The sequence below is a fragment of the Haliotis rufescens genome, unplaced genomic scaffold, assembly GCF_023055435.1.
Source record: "Haliotis rufescens isolate VD_foot unplaced genomic scaffold, xgHalRufe1.0.p SCAF_7, whole genome shotgun sequence".
In the NCBI taxonomy this organism is placed as follows: domain Eukaryota; kingdom Metazoa; phylum Mollusca; class Gastropoda; order Lepetellida; family Haliotidae; genus Haliotis; species Haliotis rufescens.
The window spans coordinates 46093864-46111890 of NW_025964361.1; the positions used below are offsets into that span (position 1 = coordinate 46093864).

The following is an 18027-nucleotide window of genomic DNA, read 5'->3' on the forward strand; positions in this document are numbered from 1 at the left end:
TCGTGGATTCCCCGCGGTACTGGCCGTTGCATGTCCTCAAAGAGGTCATAAACCATGGCCACGCGGTCCTTAACCAATAGCGGGAGCACCGGTTCGGGGGAAGGACCGGTGACCACGGGAGCCGCCGCCGTACCGGTGGACCCCGCGGCCACCAAAGTGGCCGGGGACGGAACAGCCAGCGGCCTATCCTGAGATAAGGCCGCCAGCTTGGAGTCCACAAGTTATGCAAGTAATGCAGCGACGGAATCCCCGGACAGCCCACGGGCCGCCAAGGGATCCGCCGCAGCCGTGGTGGTGGTACCCGCAAGGGGACCCCGACCGGACGAGCCGGCCACCACAGGGGTGGAAACGGACTGCACATACAGCCGGTAGCGCTCGCTTGCGGCACACCCCGCAGCTCCTGGTTGCGGGGGTAGAGGGGGTGGAGGGGGTGGAGGACGGCGAAACATCCATGTCAGACATTTTGTTTGTACTATGAACAAAGAGCAAAACATGGTTACAACACACGCACCACAAATAGTCATAAACGAGTATTTTAACAAGAAAATAAACGAGCAATGGGAATATAGAACATACACATATAACATATAGAGGAATAAGTGATGTAAAAACCCCAAGATATACTAGAACAGGGGAACGTAAGACGCAACGTGCATACGAGACACCCCGCAAGTATATAGAAAAAAAGGGCGTGAAAAATATTTCCTTTTGGCGGGAAAAATATTTCCAAGCGTAGTTACAGCAAACGCCCCGTAAAAGCACAGTTTATTAGAGAGAATAAACAGTAATAAATATCACCGAATGGTCGGAGAAACAGGAACGCTTGAGCAGTTTATTGTACGTCTTGCTAGAGCAAGCGAAGAGACAAGAGGGAAGGGTGTCACATGGCAGCTAGGTGGCTACGCACGTGCTGCATGAGGTAATTGAGATCTCTGTGGTAGATTTCGCTATAGCAGCAGTTGTGGGAGACAACAGCCTCGGTATAACAGTGGTAACGTATTACTTAATGTAATTACATCCACACCCACATCTACATCCATAACTACATCAACACACACAACTACATCCACACACACATCTACATCCACAACTACATCAACACACACAACTACATCCACACCCACATCTACATCCATAACTACATCAACACACACATCTACATCTGCAACAGACCACAGTTTCTTAGGCCCCTATTACAGGATATGTTGAATCTTGGATTCAAACCTGAAACCTGGATCCAGGCAGATAAAAGAAACGACACACAGAAAGCAGTCACCCTACCCCATGGGGACACCGACTGTATACATCATATTCACCTACAATGGATGTAACATACCTCATCCTTCAGCCGTGTCTCAAGTTGCTGTTTCTGTTGTTCAAACAACACCTGCTCCTGTCGGAGATTCTCCCGAGCCCGCTCCAAGTCCCTCTGCATCAGCAGCGTCTCTGGACTCGGACGTCGGAGCTCTCGGAGCAGCTCTTCTTGTCCTTGAAACAACATGTATATCATGCATGGTCCTTATCTCTGTATCAAATCAACAGTTCAAGACGACAAGTCAAACTAAGGCGTAAAAAAATAAAAATTTGTTCTTGGACAATGATTTTTTTAATTAAAGTGCGGGCGGGCGGCATTTTTTATTTTTTTTAGCTTGATCAAATTAGTATGTAACTGAACAGTTGTGAACCATCAATCTTGGAAAGGGCCTCCATACATAAACAAGCAAACAAACTCCTATTGCTGACATGACCATAACACGAGATACAGAGTAAAACAGTGTGCATGTAAAGGGAAGTAACTGTGTGGATCGTATTGTTCTGAAGTATTAGGAATTTTTTATTTTTTTTAAATCGAAATAAAACCGAAACGTGCAGTAGACTTTACGATGATGCGGGCGACGCCGGAGAACCAAGACTATAATTGATTTTAGCCTTAAGATTCTCAGCATCCCTCCTAAACTATCCTGAATCAATGTGTTGCCAACTAGGCATTACTTTTCCTATGCTAATCATAGGGACAAGATTTACTGAAGTTTAAATATTAAGTTCCAATCAATGACAGTGTTCATGAAATATCTTTAAGAAGACCAGGCTCCAGAAATTCGGGAGGCCCTGCATGGTTGCTTTGAGCAGTTAAAACACCACTTTGTCTGCTTACTCAAAGTTATTATCTGGATTCGTAATCTTAATTTTACCTTGTCAGCAATAATGATCTGCTACAGAGTCGGTATCATGGTAAAAGTGGCAGATCACAAGGAAAAGTCTTCCTGGATTTTACCAGTCTTGGACTAGCAGAGTTGTGATAATTCCAACCCTGAATTTTAAATATCAATCTGCTAATGACTACCCTGATTTCGGAGAAACCATGGCTAAGTTTCACACAAACTAATGACATTACTTCATCGTCCATCATGTCAGCTGTATAATAATACATCATGGATACGTTTGTGTCAACTTACTTCCCCTCTCTCTTTCATTCATGGTGAGAAGTTCAGACAACCTCCTGAAACATCAATAACAACTGACCTCAATGTTTAACAAGACAGAATTGTTTTCTATAGGTGAGTGAGTGAGTGAGTGAGTGAGTGAGTGAGTGAGTGAGTGAGTGAATGAGTTCTCTCACGCTGTGGTCAGGTTGTGACGCTGCTCTGATTCGTGAGTGAGTGAGTGAGTGAGTGAGTGAGTGAGTGAGTGAGTGAGTGAGTGAGGAGAGAGCGAGCGAGCGAGTTTTGTTTAATGCCACTAAAGGCATGTCATCAGCTTGATTTTGCGGGAAGCCCCAGTGATGCAAGTCTTAGACATTTACCACTTTGGTGAAATCCATTGTGACAATCCAAGAAACACAATCAAGTAAAGAGGAACAGGGATTAGAACCCATGGCCATAGGTTTCTGGGATGCCTAAGGGACAAAACTGTGGACAACAAACTGTAGTGACTGAGATGACGAGGCCACCTGTGCAGCCAGGTTACTGTACACTGATTATCACTAACAGCCCAATAAAGCCAGAGCAGTAGCTAGCCGACACAAGATGAAGAGTGAGTGAGTGAGTATGGATTTACGGTGCTTTTAGCAATATTCCGGCAATATATCATGGCGGGGGACCCCAGAAATGGGCTTCACACATTGTACCCATGTCAGGAATCGAACCCAGGTCTTCGGCATGACAAGCGAACACTTTAACCACTAGGCTACCCGACTAACAAGATGGAGGAGTTAGACACCACATGCCCAGTTTCTGTTCTGCTCTCTGACATACTTACGTCCTGAGTGTTTCCATTTCATTACGTAAAACAGAGTTGTGTTCTTTGATTGTCTTGTAATCAGCCATCTGGAAAAAACAACAGAATCTTACAAAGCAAGGATAAGATATAATATGGATGAACAACTTCTTTATTACAATTAGGAGCCATGTTTTGATGTAGATTCTAACACCGTTATCGAGCAAGTGATCTTATCTTACTTAGCACTCCAACTTCCAAATGCCTCTGAAAGAAGTTAACAGAATCTTACATTTATAAATTGCAACAGTCATTTTCAGTACACAATTAATGTTATATATCAGCTAATTCAATTCATATGCACTCGGTGACTTGGTCACCATACACAATGGACACCGATTACATCATAATTGATTATTTACATGCTGCCTTCAAATAGCAGGAAAATTGATGAGTGGAGCATATGACTACAAACAAATAGATATATGGAGGAATTTAATCAGATGTTTGAAAAATGAGAATCATATTATATACAACAGTCCTTTATATGCTTTTGTTTGTTGTTTAAAGCCGCACTCAGCAATATCCAGCCAAATGCAGCTGTAAATAATCAAGTCTGGACCAGACAATCCAGTGATTGACATCATGAGCATCGATCCATGCAATTGGGACCACCCGATCCCGTTAGTCGCCTCTTACAACAAGCATAGTCGCCTCTTTATAATCAGATGTTCTTATAAACATGTAAAGTGAGTGAGTGAGTGAGTATGGTTTTACGCCGCTTTTAGCAATATTCCAGCAATATCACGGCGGGGGACACCAGAAATGGGCTTCACACATTGTACCCATGTCGGGAATCGAACCCGGGTCTTCGGCCTGACGTAAAGATGTAAAGATAACTTTAGTCAACTGCTAATAAATATGTTTTAACCTACGGCAGGAACGTGTACTTCAAGGGAAAAGAAATAATCTATTACATATGTATATTCCAGCTTAGAGGTGACATGTAGCCTCTCACACAACATATGCATGGTAATTATTTGTAATATGGGTTGTGTACCGTTAAATACAATACAAAGATCTTGAATCATGAATTTAATCGGCACTTACATCTCGGAGTTTGGAGTTGATGTATTCATTCTGCCTTGTAGCTGATACTTCAGAGTGGCGACATTCCTGAAGGAGCGTCTGAAAGAAAAACATGAACACTTAAAAGTCCATTTCTGCCATGATTACGATCTCCTTTGTAAGGCTGCGTTGCTGGAATTTGCATTGCAACATATTGGGATACTTAGGTCTGTTTTGTGACACACATTGCAATTTATTATAAGTTTCTCGGCAGGATATCGCCAAGGCTCGCTAAATACAATGTTTATTCCTAATACAGGATATTTATCATCCCCAAACACACTCGAATGATAACCTCTATTTATTACCTACAAGGGCAAACATATCAGTTCATAAAAATCATATGTGCCCTAGGGTTATATCACGTCACAAGACAACAGTGTATTGTTTCCATCATCCGGAAGGCATTGTTGACGTCATTCAAATCTTATTGTGATGTGAGGTGGGAATGACCTCAAACTAGAAACAACGTCATAGCTGAAGATTGTTGAATCATTCAACAAATTGTGGTTCCGCTGCTGCTGCGACAAGCTGGCCTTATAGGCAAACACTAAAATTCATCTCTGTATGTGGACATCTTTTTCGGTAATAAATGGAACATCATATTCGTGTTTATGTCATACTATGTTGAGGACATAGTATGACATAAACCCTCATATAATATCCTCTACCTATTGCCGCTAACATTTATATGAGTTCTGTAGCTGAGGACATAGTATGACTTAAACCCTCATATAATACACTCTTCCTATTGCCGCTAACATTTATATGAGTTCTGTAGCTGAGGACATAGTATGACATAAACCCTCATATAATACCCTCTTCCTATTGCCGCTAACATTTATATGAGTTCTGTAGCTGAGGACATAGTATGACATAAACCCTCATATAATACCCTCTTCCTATTGCCGCTAACATTTATATGAGTTCTGTAGCTGAGGACATAGTATGACATAAACCCTCATATAATATCCTCTACCTATTGCCGCTAACACTTATGAGTTCTGTAGCTCGAAGAGAAACAAATAAGATACTGTCAGCTGCAATGATGTGCATTCAGGAACTACACATGGGTCCGCCATTACTGCAGACAAGAACTGTGTTGCTGAAAGTAATGTTCTGTGGTGCCAACACACTGTACATTATGGTAAGATTGCACATTCCTCCTGCATATATTACAGCGACAACATACTATGTATTCTTCAACATTCCCACTGCCCTTCTATCACTTAGACAAAAATATCTCATGATATCACAAGGAAAAAGGTAATTACCGTATTCGTTGTAATAAACGCCCAGGGCGCTCTCAAAATTAGAAATAGGGGGCTATTGTTAAAAAATTATTTTGATGGGGAAAAAAACGGAGTTGAAAGATACATTTCGTGTTCATGTACGACAGATATGTTTTTCCAGAATTTAATTGCCCATAATTAAGGTTGCATATAACACACAAGTGCTTATCATACGCGAATAAATAAGTCTTGTGAACATTGATCAATCGGAAGGGGTGCTAATAGGGATTGTTCACTAGCCAATATATTAGCAAATATCGCCGTGGGCGCTTATTACAGCAGGGCGCTTATTACGTCGAATACGGTATTCCAAGATGTGAAAATTGTGTCCACTTTGTATAATCCCTGTTGTGAATCCGAGTAGCATGTTTGTCTTGTTTACCCATTTTATGACGATCTTAGGCAACACCTAATACCTAAATATTATTGGCAGTATCATCAGAAAGTAAATGTGTACAACTCTTTAGTTCTTTTCATGTAACAACTGTTCAGGCCTTGGCGAAATATATTTTCTAAGCCGTAAAGAAATGAAATAGATTCCTTGCTACTGATAACTGAAAATCACTGAAGTCCATCAATACGCATTTGGGTAAAATGCCAGAGAAATAGATTCACGTAAATACACATTTGTTGAACTAATGCGCCATAACTTCCTGATGTTGAACAACTTTACACTTGACACATAACTAATACATAACTGCCCGAGTTAAGAGATCTTCCCGAGGCAAGGGAGTTAACTGGCTATAAAAGTCCAGTTTCCACCCTTGCCGAACTAGGCTGGAATTTCCAGGCTCGATCGTAGCGCCACCAGTGGCTATTATGAGTTATGTCCCATCTATATCCCTCCTATTGATCATCAGATTCCCCCTCTCATATCACTTGCATTTGCTTCAAACAAAATGGCGGAGCCCAGTCAAGACGATCTGATCGATAATCAACATCTATATTATGATACAAATGGGTCTTACTTCGCGAAGTAAATCAAATCATGTGAGATGCTTGATTAAAACATGAAAAGATTTGGAAAATATCTGTGGACGCCGAGTTGGTGGTACACATGCTTTGCAAATTCTGCAATCGGCCATAATCTGCACGACAGTTCACGAGTCGGATGTTGATTTCGATGGGCGAAAGTATAAGTCCAGCCAAAATATAACTCCATAATTCCAGCCTAGTTCGTCAAGGGTGGAAACTGGACTTTTATAGTCAGATAACTCCCTTGCCTCAGAAGGATTGAGTAAAGAGCAAGGAGATCATAATTGATAATACCATGGTAACCAGAGCAGCCATGTTCCAAATCAGAACAGAAATCTGGTGACATCATCGGATCATCCATGAAGAGTTTTGGAAGATCTTTGGATTTATATGAATATTTATGGATCAAGTGACTCATTATCTGTGAAAGTATGGGCCAGATACATCTAAAATATTATAACAGGGGTCCCTTTGTGTATAGTATGGATGGTTCTGTGATCTGACAATGACCCATGCTCGTTTCAAGGCCAGTTGATGGTGAGTTGATGTGATTTGCTGATCAGTTCCTACAGTGTTGTGTGCTCACAATAACGTCTTTGCGTTGTGACCAAAATCAAAGCTCATTGTAATATGCACGTATTATGCACAAAGTGGTGGTCCAGCGGTAGTCAAATATGGTATCCCAGTATTTTACTCATCAAGGAATACATTAATGTAGGAAGGCCCTAACCCTGGTTGATTGTTCACAACAGTTTATTTGGTAACATACTAGTTTGAACAACCGGGCCGTCTGCCAGCACTATATTTTCAAAAGCCATTGCCTGAGAACCAATTCAGTTATTTTTTTAAGCCTAATGTTAATATACATATTAAATGTACGGAAACAGCAAATAAATAACCTTTTTTACGTGAATTTGCTTGCCAAGGCCTGTAAGTTATCCTAGATAAACCCTGCGTAGGGACCTCCAAGTATCTCATGCGTTATCATTGTACGTTAAGGCTTAATTCTTTCTCAATGTGTCCTTTAAATGGAAGACCTACCTCCAGCTCATTGACCCTGTGAGTCTTGTCCCTCAGATCATCCTTGTAGGACTGCAGCTTGCTCTTCTCTTCCGACACAATCCTCTCCATCTCTGAAAGCCATGAAAAAAAAACACATTTTGACTTTTCATTATATTTTAAAACAACAGTATATTCAGGACACAAAAATACAATTCACAAGATTCAATTCATATTTATTTGTTTGTTTGTTTGTTGTTTAACGCCGCACTCAGCAATATTCCAGCTATATGACGGCGGTCTGTAAAATAATCGAGTCTCGACCAGACAATCCAGTGATTGACATCATGAGCATTGATCCACGCAATTGGGATCGATGACATGTATCAACTAAGTCAGCGAGCCTGACCACCCGATCCCGTTAGTCGCCTTTTACGACAAGCATAGTCGCCTTTTACGGCAAGTATGGGTTGCTGAAGACCTATTCTACCCCGGAATCTTCACGGGTCTCATATTTATTACAGAGATACATGAATCACACATGGCTATCTTCACTGAAGTAAGGTGACGTCAGACGTCTTTATGACGTCATAGTACAATTGTATCCTAGCACCTATAAGGTCCCTTTTCTCCTGGTGGGTCACACTTCCTGTCATTAATTCCATTGTGGCTTATCGAAACGAATATTCTCACCTTTGACCTTAGTTTCTCTGATTTCAATATTCTGTGTCCGGTCAATGAAGCGAGCCTGCGTGTCCAACTTGAACCTATAGTAACATGTCACACATCATCTGTCAGACACATTTGAAAACATTTCAAAATTAACACTACTGTCAGCAGATATAAGTTTCATTGTTAGTTTCTGGAAGGACAGACACAAGTTCACGTTGCTGATGGCGAAGTAAAGGAAAAAAGTTTTCACCTTTTGTACCCATCATGCCAATGTGGCGAAACAAACCAAGTCTAAGGTAAGAAAGGGAAATACATGGCTACCCATAGCTTGTCCACTGTGCTAAAGATGTAAAGAGTTGGGGATATCACTATTCGCCAAATGTTTCAGCGTTAGAAACTGGCACTAGTCCTGTAGTCCTTGCCAAACTGCCCAATAGTTAAGGTATGATAAGTACTAATAGAAACTTGCCATTCTTAAGGGGTTTTGCTAAATGTTAACACTGTAAGGTCTAGTGGACTAAATATGTTAGTTTCTACCCCTGCCAATACATCAAGTCATCGATAATATTCTCAGACAACACGATATGGGATACACACTTACCAGTATCAACTTATATTTTCATCCTGTACTGATTCATATGTTAATCCTGTACCATTTCACACATAAATCCATTCAATCATGTTTATATAATTTCAGGCACACACCTAAGATATTTCATGAACAGGGAATTTGCCATTATATTTAATGATAGAAAATACTTATGCATTGTACTGTCAACAAAGTATCGCGATATGTATGGTATTGGGAGATAGTCGTATCAAGACATACCTATAAACATGATACAGAGCACTAACTGTGCCATCTTGTTGTGGAGTGATATGTATGGTATTGGGACATAGTTGTATCAAGACATCCCTATAAACATGATACAGAGCACTAACTGTGCCATCTCATTGTGGAGCGATATGTATGGTATTGGGAGATAGTCGTATCGTGACATCCCTATAAACATGATACAGAGCACTACGTACTGTGCCATCTCGTTGTGGAGCCTCTGTGTGAACTCGGTGTTCTGTCGCTTCACCTCCATCTCCCTCCGCCGGATCTCATCCTCCTTGGCGCGGTTACGCTCCCCTTGAAGGTCCTTCTCCCTACACAGCAAATATACCACAGGCATTCAGTATGTTATCCCCTGCTGCTACTACACATCTCTTCCCACTACAAACAAGAGTCATCACGTATGACATATTGCCTCCCCCCAGTCTGGTGCAATTCGGAGTATGCCATTGGATTCCTTCTTTTCAGTAAAGAAAAAATAAGCTGTTCCGTATTTTTCAAATATCCCAATTCATCAAAAGACACCAGTTCACCACTAGACTCATCTACAAAGCAAGTTTCATCTGGAAATATTCAACAGGTTAACGCGGTTTGGAGTTCTGCTCCAGAACAAGCACTACCCTCATTTTCAGTGAAGTCCAACTTGTCGTCATGAAAAAATTATTAAAAACAAAAGTCTCAAATCATCAAAAGACTGATCTACATAGAAAGTTTCAAATCGAAATATTTAATGGTTTGGAGTTCGGCTCCCGAAACAGAAAACAGACGGACGGACATGGTGATCCCAATATCGCCCAGTTTTTAAAACCGGGGGGATAAAAAGCAAGATTCACTTGATCCATATCTCCCTGCAGTCACAACATGTTGAAGAGCTCACCATTATATTGCCAATGATTGATGTCTGGACATTTCATTTAATCAACAAATGATGTCGCGTTTGAAACCAGCTCATTATTACCCTTCATGTAGCAAGCCTATTCAGGGTGTCTTTCAATCCTTTCCATCACAGTATCCTTCAAACATTATGTTTTCATCTGCATCTAAATGTGACTGTTAACATTCTAACTCTATATCTTCAAAAATTCTGTACATCAATTTCAAGTATTTGTCCAAAAAATACTAAATTTCGATATTGAAATTACAGATATATAATTTCCACTTACTAAATCAATTGGCTGTAAAGTGTTAACAATGAAAACCAAATTGTTGAAATCCACATTGACACCAAACTATTGTACTTGGTGACTCCTCAAGTACTCAGTGGCTTGCATCTACCTACCTGTGTGTGAGTTCTCTTTCCCTTTTGACCTCCACCTCTCTCTGTCTCATGACTTCCATCTCCTCCAGTAGTGTCTGTCTCTGGGCATAGATCTCCTTCTCCTGAATCTACAGTACAAGACAGCATCACCAGAAACATCATCAGTAATATCACCAGAAACAACACTTAGAAGCATCCCCAGTAACATGACCAGAAACATCACAAATAACTGACCAAATGTATCAGCTTCATATTTAGATCCCCTTGTCTCAAACTACAGACAACTTAATACATTTTTATTACCTTTTGAACTTCAAGTCAAACGATTTTTACAATGCAGAGAGTGAATCAGGTTTCATATCAGCCACCAGTATTTCAGAAACGTAGTGACAGCCTAGATATCAATATAATCAGAACTGGTGCAGGTGACCAATTTTGGTTGCAGTCAACAGTTGCAAAGTCACACCATTTGTACCAAGGGTGAACAAAACTCTAACATGCTCATCCATAAAAGCCAAATTCACTCTCAGCAATTTCAGCAATCCTTTCCTTGCACATTTTTTACTGAAATAGGCACTGGAATACTTCTGCACTGGAACTCAAATAGGACTGCACAAGGGTTAGGAATCCACTCCTATGTTCCTATAAACATGATAAACATGTACCACCCACCTCCTGTTCCCGCTGCAGCCTCTCAATTGAGTTCCTCTCGCGTTCCACCAAGGCATCATACTTGGACTGGTATGTCCGCTCCAGCTACAGAGAAGAAAAGACACAAATACTTCAGCATAAGAAATAGTCTTCCCTTTGTCTTATTCATATCAATGAAATTTGTGTATATGATGGTCACATCCCATTTCAGACTTCAAAATGTAATTATCCCTATCAAATCTTAAACTTTTTTAGCCAAGGATCATAATGGGGATGATTTTTGGATTTACACCCACAACCAGCAAATCCTGACAGCTAAGGTAGACAACTCTGCACAGCAAGTTACACTGCTTAAGATCACTCAGCCTTATGAGACACCACCCACTTTGCCCATACTCAGTTGAATGGTATAACCTTACCTGCATACCAGTAGATTACACATTTTATCAGTGATATATTTCCTAATGGAGCAGTTGGCTGCCTAAAACTCTGACCACCAAGTTAATTTCAGGTTACAAATTCCCTACTTAGCCCCATCTTTCTCCCTACCTCTCTCCGCTGCTGGTCCATCTGGCGCCGACATTCCTCCTTCTCTTCCAGACGTATCCGGGCTATCTCCGTGTCCTTCATCCTGGCAAGCTGAATAGCAACAACAACACAGGCTCATAACTGAAACATCATACCCGCTTCATAGAACATGTTCAGAGTACCTAAGGAGGGATCATAGCCTAGTTTAGGTTCTCACCCATCTTACTTCAATCATGCAAGAGAACATTAACACTAATCAGGGTTCAAAATTAAGACAGTTCCTGGGGACCTAGAGATTTGATAGCATTTGGATCCACAGACTCCCTAAAACTTTTAGCATCAGAGTTATGAGGAGGCTCTTTCACTTTCATGCCAGCACTGGTCGTTCTTACCTCCCGTTTGAGCTCGGAGTTGTATCGATCTTCAAGCTGTCTCTGATAGGACAAGAGCCTGTCCTCCACCGCCACCACGCCAGTCCGCATGTGTTCATCTCGGCGCGAGGAATACAGGTCCTCCAGGCTCTGCAGCTTGTCATCTGCACCAAGGAACAAAGATGGACTTGAAAATAAACACCACTGATTAATGAGGTTGAATCTAGTAGAACAGAGTTACGGCCCTTTAATAGATGTGATATGACATGAACTTAGCTACAGTGACATCTCTCCTTTGGAAACAGAAAAAACTTTTCAACATAAATGTTATTTTTCCTTAATTATGGCAAGTAACATGAATTTCTAAAAAATATTTGTAGGTTAAGGGCTCAGTCACACATTCAGGATTTTTACTGCGATCCTTGATAGGACCATTCCTAATTAAAATTTGTCAAAAGTCTGATCAAGTCTGGTAAAAAATGACCGAATCTGTCCCGACAGCATCCCAATTCTCCCAAATGCGATCCAACAGAGATCAGACAGTGACCGGCCAGTGAACCGACAAAAGACGGTTCGAATTTGGCAAGATCTGGATGCAATCTGAACTCAATCGACAAGAAACAGCAATGAACAATTCACACCCATTAACCACTACTGCGTCCAGATCATAGCGTCGCTTACCAGATCATGAAAGTGACAGTCGGAATGCTTTTTCTAATCATGCAACCTCGAAAACGTTAAAACGGGGTATTCCGAACTACAGTTACGGCCCGTACGAGTGATTCTGTCAAAATTATCGTCTATCTCTCGCTTACATGGGATCAACATTTGAATGAGGAGGCGCTGCACAGTATGTGGGAAGCACTGCCATAGAATCTCAACCATATATTAGACATTCCGGAATGTTCATTCATTCAGTTTTCAAAATTTTCATCGAGAACTGTGAAAACATATTTTTCAAGCGTATTCTGAAATGGAAGTCGCCAGATTGAAATTAGTGCCGTAAAGCTCGAGAAAGCTGCTTTCTAATTGGCTGTTGTCGACTTCTTCTTAGTCATTTCAGTGGTCGGTCAAAGTTCGTGAAAGGTAGTTCTGACGTGACCCGTTATTGGATGTAACCTCTCTGGACCTTTCCCGATCTGTAGGACTCTGTTACGAACGTATACGACTGCGTTCAGACATTGATATGACATTCCAGATCATTAAGGATAGTAATCCGACTTTTTCACTTTTCATGTTGTAGAGCTGTCTGATCTCAATCGGGAGCCATTATCGGCACTATGTGAACCTGGCCTAAGGCCCAGCACAGTAATATTCCATCTATGTGATAGTCATTACTGGACCAGTCATTCTGAATATCAATATTGAGGGTAACGATCCGTGCCATCGGGGTACAATGAGTCAATGACCCGCAATTAACCAAGTCACAGAGTCTGATCACCCGGTCCATTTGATCCCCTCTTTAAGGCTCTTATGACTAGCATAGGTTCCTGGGGACCAGTTCTAACCTGGAATACCCACAGGGTGTAAGTCATATCAAGTTATGTTTTCATCGTTTACTCAGCTCAGTCTCCCACATGAAGGATGGGGTATACAATGATCTGTGCCAATAGCTACAGAACTGCAGTTCCTAGAACAGCAAATGAAACAACTCAAATTGTCAACAATCGAACTAGTAAGTCTTGTGAAAATATTATCTGAGAAAAAGATAACTAGCAAACATGATTAGGTGACTGGTCAAGGGTGTCAGCCTCCAGTTCACCTCAATATAAGAAAACTATCCTGATCTCATGTCTTTCATACTTAAGCATGTTCTGGTGCTACGTTGAAATGACTGCACCACCTGAACCGTCTCGTATAGGGATTCCTTTAATAACATACCTTCAACCCATCTATCACCAATATAAACAATGCAGCCATGAATCACAGCATAAGAGTCAAAATGTGAAATATATATCAACCAAGAAGAGACTTAATTCCCATTTTGCAACAAGTCGCATACAACCTTATGGTAAAGGTGAGTGAGTGAGTGAATATGGTTTTACGCCACTTTTAGCAATATTCCAGCAATATATTGCTAAAGGGGATACCAGAAAATGGGCTTCACACATTGTATCCACATGGGGAATCAAATCCGGGTCTTCGGCGAGATGAGCCAACACTTTAACCACTAGGCTACCCCACCGCCCCATGGTAAAGGTGAACCTTACAACATAACAGATAGGAACCTTTTTAATGAAATGCTCTTAATTATCATGAAAATATAATTGGAGACTACCAAAGTACATGATATACCGGTAACTTGCACAAAGAATTCTTTTATGTCACTGAAGTTGATCAGTTGATGAGGACTCACCTAGTGAAGTGAGAGGGCCGACTCGGATGAGATCCGTCTGAACACCAAACTCATGTGTAGCACTAGCATGTAGAGCTGACATCTCACTCAGAAACTGCCACAAGAATCCTTCAAAGAAGAAACATATATTAGAAAATATAAAAGCATCAACAAGAAATATTTGAATAAATAAATCTGAAACAGTGAAAATACCAGCTGGATTTTATGCTGGTGTTAGCAATGTTCCAGCAATAGGACATGAGTGGGACACCAAAACTAGGCTTTATGCATTGTTCCCATGTGTAGAAGCTATCCCAGGTCTTCAGTGTGATGTAAGAACGCTTTTACCACTAGGTTAAACCACCACCCGAAAATTCTTGTGGTTAGACATTTAATACATGTTATATGTGACTGACTTTATTTAATTATGAGGAAATTTTTAATCATGTTAATTCAATATGATTTCATATTGAAAATTACCTTTTGACGACTTTGAATTCGCAGCGGAAGTCTGCAAAGGACAAGGTAGGGACATTATTAATCACAAAATGCACATCCTAATATGACGTACAATATTTGCAATATAAAGCGCTCCGCTCCAATAAGCACCCCCTGACCAATTTCTACATCAATCCCTAAGTACCTATCATGAAAGTACTGAAATACTATCATGAAAGTGTATCCCGTGGATAAGCCGACCCCTTTCTACAGAATCTTTTTTTCTGGTCCTCAAAATTCAGCTTATTCGCGGTCATATACGGTACTTTTTATGTTTTTTTTTATTAAACATGTTAGTGTTTCATCAACATTTGAACCAAGCTTGATCTCTACAGCTCGACGTCTCACAACAAATATAACTTGCCATGTATGATTTTACTAAGCATCCCTCATAAACAAGTATCTATGTTCCAAGGGTGCTTATGATGGTGAATACAGTATTACATTTACACCACATATCTGTGACACAAACCTCACAAAAACTGTTACTTTCAGGCCACACTATAAGCATGACTATCGTTGTCATCAATTGATCAATCGAGATAATATCATGTGAGTATGATGAGCCTAATACTGGACCTACCAGTCTGGCATGGAGTCTGGACTGAGGGCTGATGTGGAGAAGCTGGAGGATGTCTGGCATGCTGAACACCTAAAGGAACAGTAAACACCATGCTACACAAGGGTCATCGTCAACCTCATTAAACACGTTAAAATCAGATCTTAGATCTTGCTGCCCCTAAACAAAGATCTGAGGATATCCCATTACGGGTCACGTCAGACCAACCATAGCGCCTCTTACCAGATCAGGAAAGTGACAGTTGGGATGTGTTTTCTAATCATGGAACCTCAAAAAGGTTAACACGGGGTATTTCGAACAACAGATACAGGCGGTGTGACTTATCACCATTTATCTCAATGGGATAAACATTTGAAAGAGAAGAGACATTTCATAACCAGTAGGAAGTACTGCCATACAATCTTGACCATGTATTAGACATTCACGAATTTCCTTTTGCTAAGTTTTCAAATTTTGATATAAAACAGGCATGACTACTGACATGATTGAGGACATTTTTAGTATTGCAACATGTTAAACAAGAAAGACTTGTTATTTGATTATACATGCATCATGATGTTAAATGTTAAAAATATCACATTCATTTACTCTTCATAAACACAATGTACATAATGAACATATCAGAAAACAGATCTTTCTGTGAACTGGAACAAGTACCATTACCTTGTCTTGGGAGAGGCCACTTTCAGGCAGAAACACACTGAGAGAGTAGTCATACTGACAGGCCTTGAAGTGGTCGGCAACAAGACTGTTAGCTGCCCGGTGGATAAGAGTGCCTTCATCTGGCACATTCAGGTCTCTCAGAGAAAGCTGTCCTCGCAATGAAGTCTGTAGCTCTGTCACAATACTGTTCCTTAGTTGAGACTGTGAACAAATTCACAAATAATTCATCAAAGTGATAAGTTGAACAAATAACTGATTGTATGAACTATGATTTTGTACCCACTTATCATGCTTATCATGTCTGGACTTTTTCTGAATGGCATCATAAGTCATGATTAAAATGATTTATTCAGAACATTCTGCACTAAACTTTAACATGTTAAATGATTATCATAATCATGATTATCACATGTATGATGGACTTATTTTGAGAACGATTTTCCTCTGATTTTGTGATATGTACATGAAAATTATGATGTCATTTATACACAAACTCAAACACCGGCTGTGTCATATGAAATAAAAAATAAAAACCTAACATCATGAATGTGACATGAATAATCCTGATCATCTATTATCATCACTATAATATCATGAACATTGGAATATTTTCAAATACACCTAGGTCAGTGCATTTCAAACTTGAATCTAAAAATGTTGGTCATGTTATAGTTCTGTACAGGCATTTGTTTACTTGTTTGCTTATTTTGAGCATGTTGAGGTATAATTCTTGCTCGTCCAAAATAAACATGGTAAATATCTTATCAATAAATGACCATGACATGGTCAAAGCATCCAATATAACTGCACTATTGTTCTACGATTGAAATCATGCAAGTATGTTGATGCTTATTTATTAATGATATTATTACATTTGGAGTATTTGATATACTTTATTCGGTGTATGATACCCTAAGATGTGATTGTTCTCAACCTGATGCATTGCAACCCACAACTCTAATATGTGCTAATCACTAATCCATAAACAGAGCAAACAAACAAAATTAACCCTAATCACAGTTTATTCTTACATGTTTTCATGTGGCCTTTTAACTTTTCAGTGTCTCCCTTTTGACTTTTGTGCAAAACTTGAGTCTAGTAAACATTCTTTGTATCTAGCAAACACAGCTCAAAATCATGATACTTTATAGCCCATATATCACAGTCATTTAAAATTGTTTGGCGCAGACAGAAAGTGAATGCTGCATTTGATTTATGCTATGGCAAAAACAGACTGCCATTCAAATGCCATGTTGACAAATTCTTCGCTTGGATTTTGATCATGCTTATTGGAAATTGTTCCTGCCTCCAAAGTTAAATGGAGTCTTACATTAAATGGGATCCAGTGAATAGAATGACTAAGAGCGTGAGGCATCCAGCAATATGCAACCTGCAATACATACATCACAAGACACCTATCACAGTGTAACACCGTCAGTATCAGTGGTGTTTATTAATATGCCACTTCATAAACATGTGCTGACATGTTGTTCCCCATTCAACTCATCAAAAGGAATGGTAAATTATCAAGATTTAAGGACAGAGAAAAACAAAAAGATATCTTTTGTCATGACTCTCACAACGATGATTACATGGAATCGTTTACTTCATATTATGTGTCCAGTTAAAGCGCATACACATACCTTGACAGAATCAACAAGTCCACGATTTCGTAAACTGTGATAAAGTCTGTTGCGAAGCTCCTCCGCTGATAGATACTCGGCTGGTGCGGCATCCATTGTGTTGGAGGCGTTTAATTCCCCTTCCACTTACACAGTCATTAACACATAGTTGTTAAACAAAAGGATTGCGCATTTTTCGTTGAATATTCTCTTTTGTTTACACTTTCCGAACAATTTTTGCGGAAGCGGCCATAGTTGAATGTCGCGGGCTGAATCCGCAGCAAATATTTTTCTCCATCATGTGTCGTCAATAATACATGTTCTTTTGCAAAAGTTTGTCTTAAATAAACATAATCACGTATTTTTCTAAAGATCTTTTATTTCTTCAGAATTGTTGGGTA

The 18027-nt window shown here is 40.0% G+C and overlaps 1 protein-coding gene across 2 annotated transcripts in view; it reads right to left on the reverse strand.

Annotated features, from left to right (window-relative positions):
- The window catches only part of LOC124143660 (oral-facial-digital syndrome 1 protein-like), a 42207-nt gene extending 24296 nt beyond the window's left edge, over positions 1-17911 (reverse strand). For both annotated transcript variants that reach the window (XM_046512686.2, XM_048387622.1), the window contains exons 1-16: positions 17648-17911; positions 16005-16205; positions 15345-15413; positions 14744-14774; positions 14285-14392; positions 11950-12092; positions 11579-11668; positions 11051-11134; positions 10400-10506; positions 9315-9434; positions 8304-8377; positions 7653-7744; positions 4327-4404; positions 3259-3326; positions 2457-2500; positions 1337-1488 (exon numbers count right to left, since the gene is read on the reverse strand). In XM_046512686.2, coding sequence (XP_046368642.2) covers positions 1337-1488; positions 2457-2500; positions 3259-3326; positions 4327-4404; positions 7653-7744; positions 8304-8377; positions 9315-9434; positions 10400-10506; positions 11051-11134; positions 11579-11668; positions 11950-12092; positions 14285-14392; positions 14744-14774; positions 15345-15413; positions 16005-16205; positions 17648-17743 — 1557 coding nt within the window. In that variant the 5' untranslated portion in view covers positions 17744-17911. The remainder of the gene's footprint in view (positions 1-1336; positions 1489-2456; positions 2501-3258; positions 3327-4326; positions 4405-7652; positions 7745-8303; positions 8378-9314; positions 9435-10399; positions 10507-11050; positions 11135-11578; positions 11669-11949; positions 12093-14284; positions 14393-14743; positions 14775-15344; positions 15414-16004; positions 16206-17647) is intronic.
- Between the last annotated feature and the right edge of the window lie 116 nt (positions 17912-18027).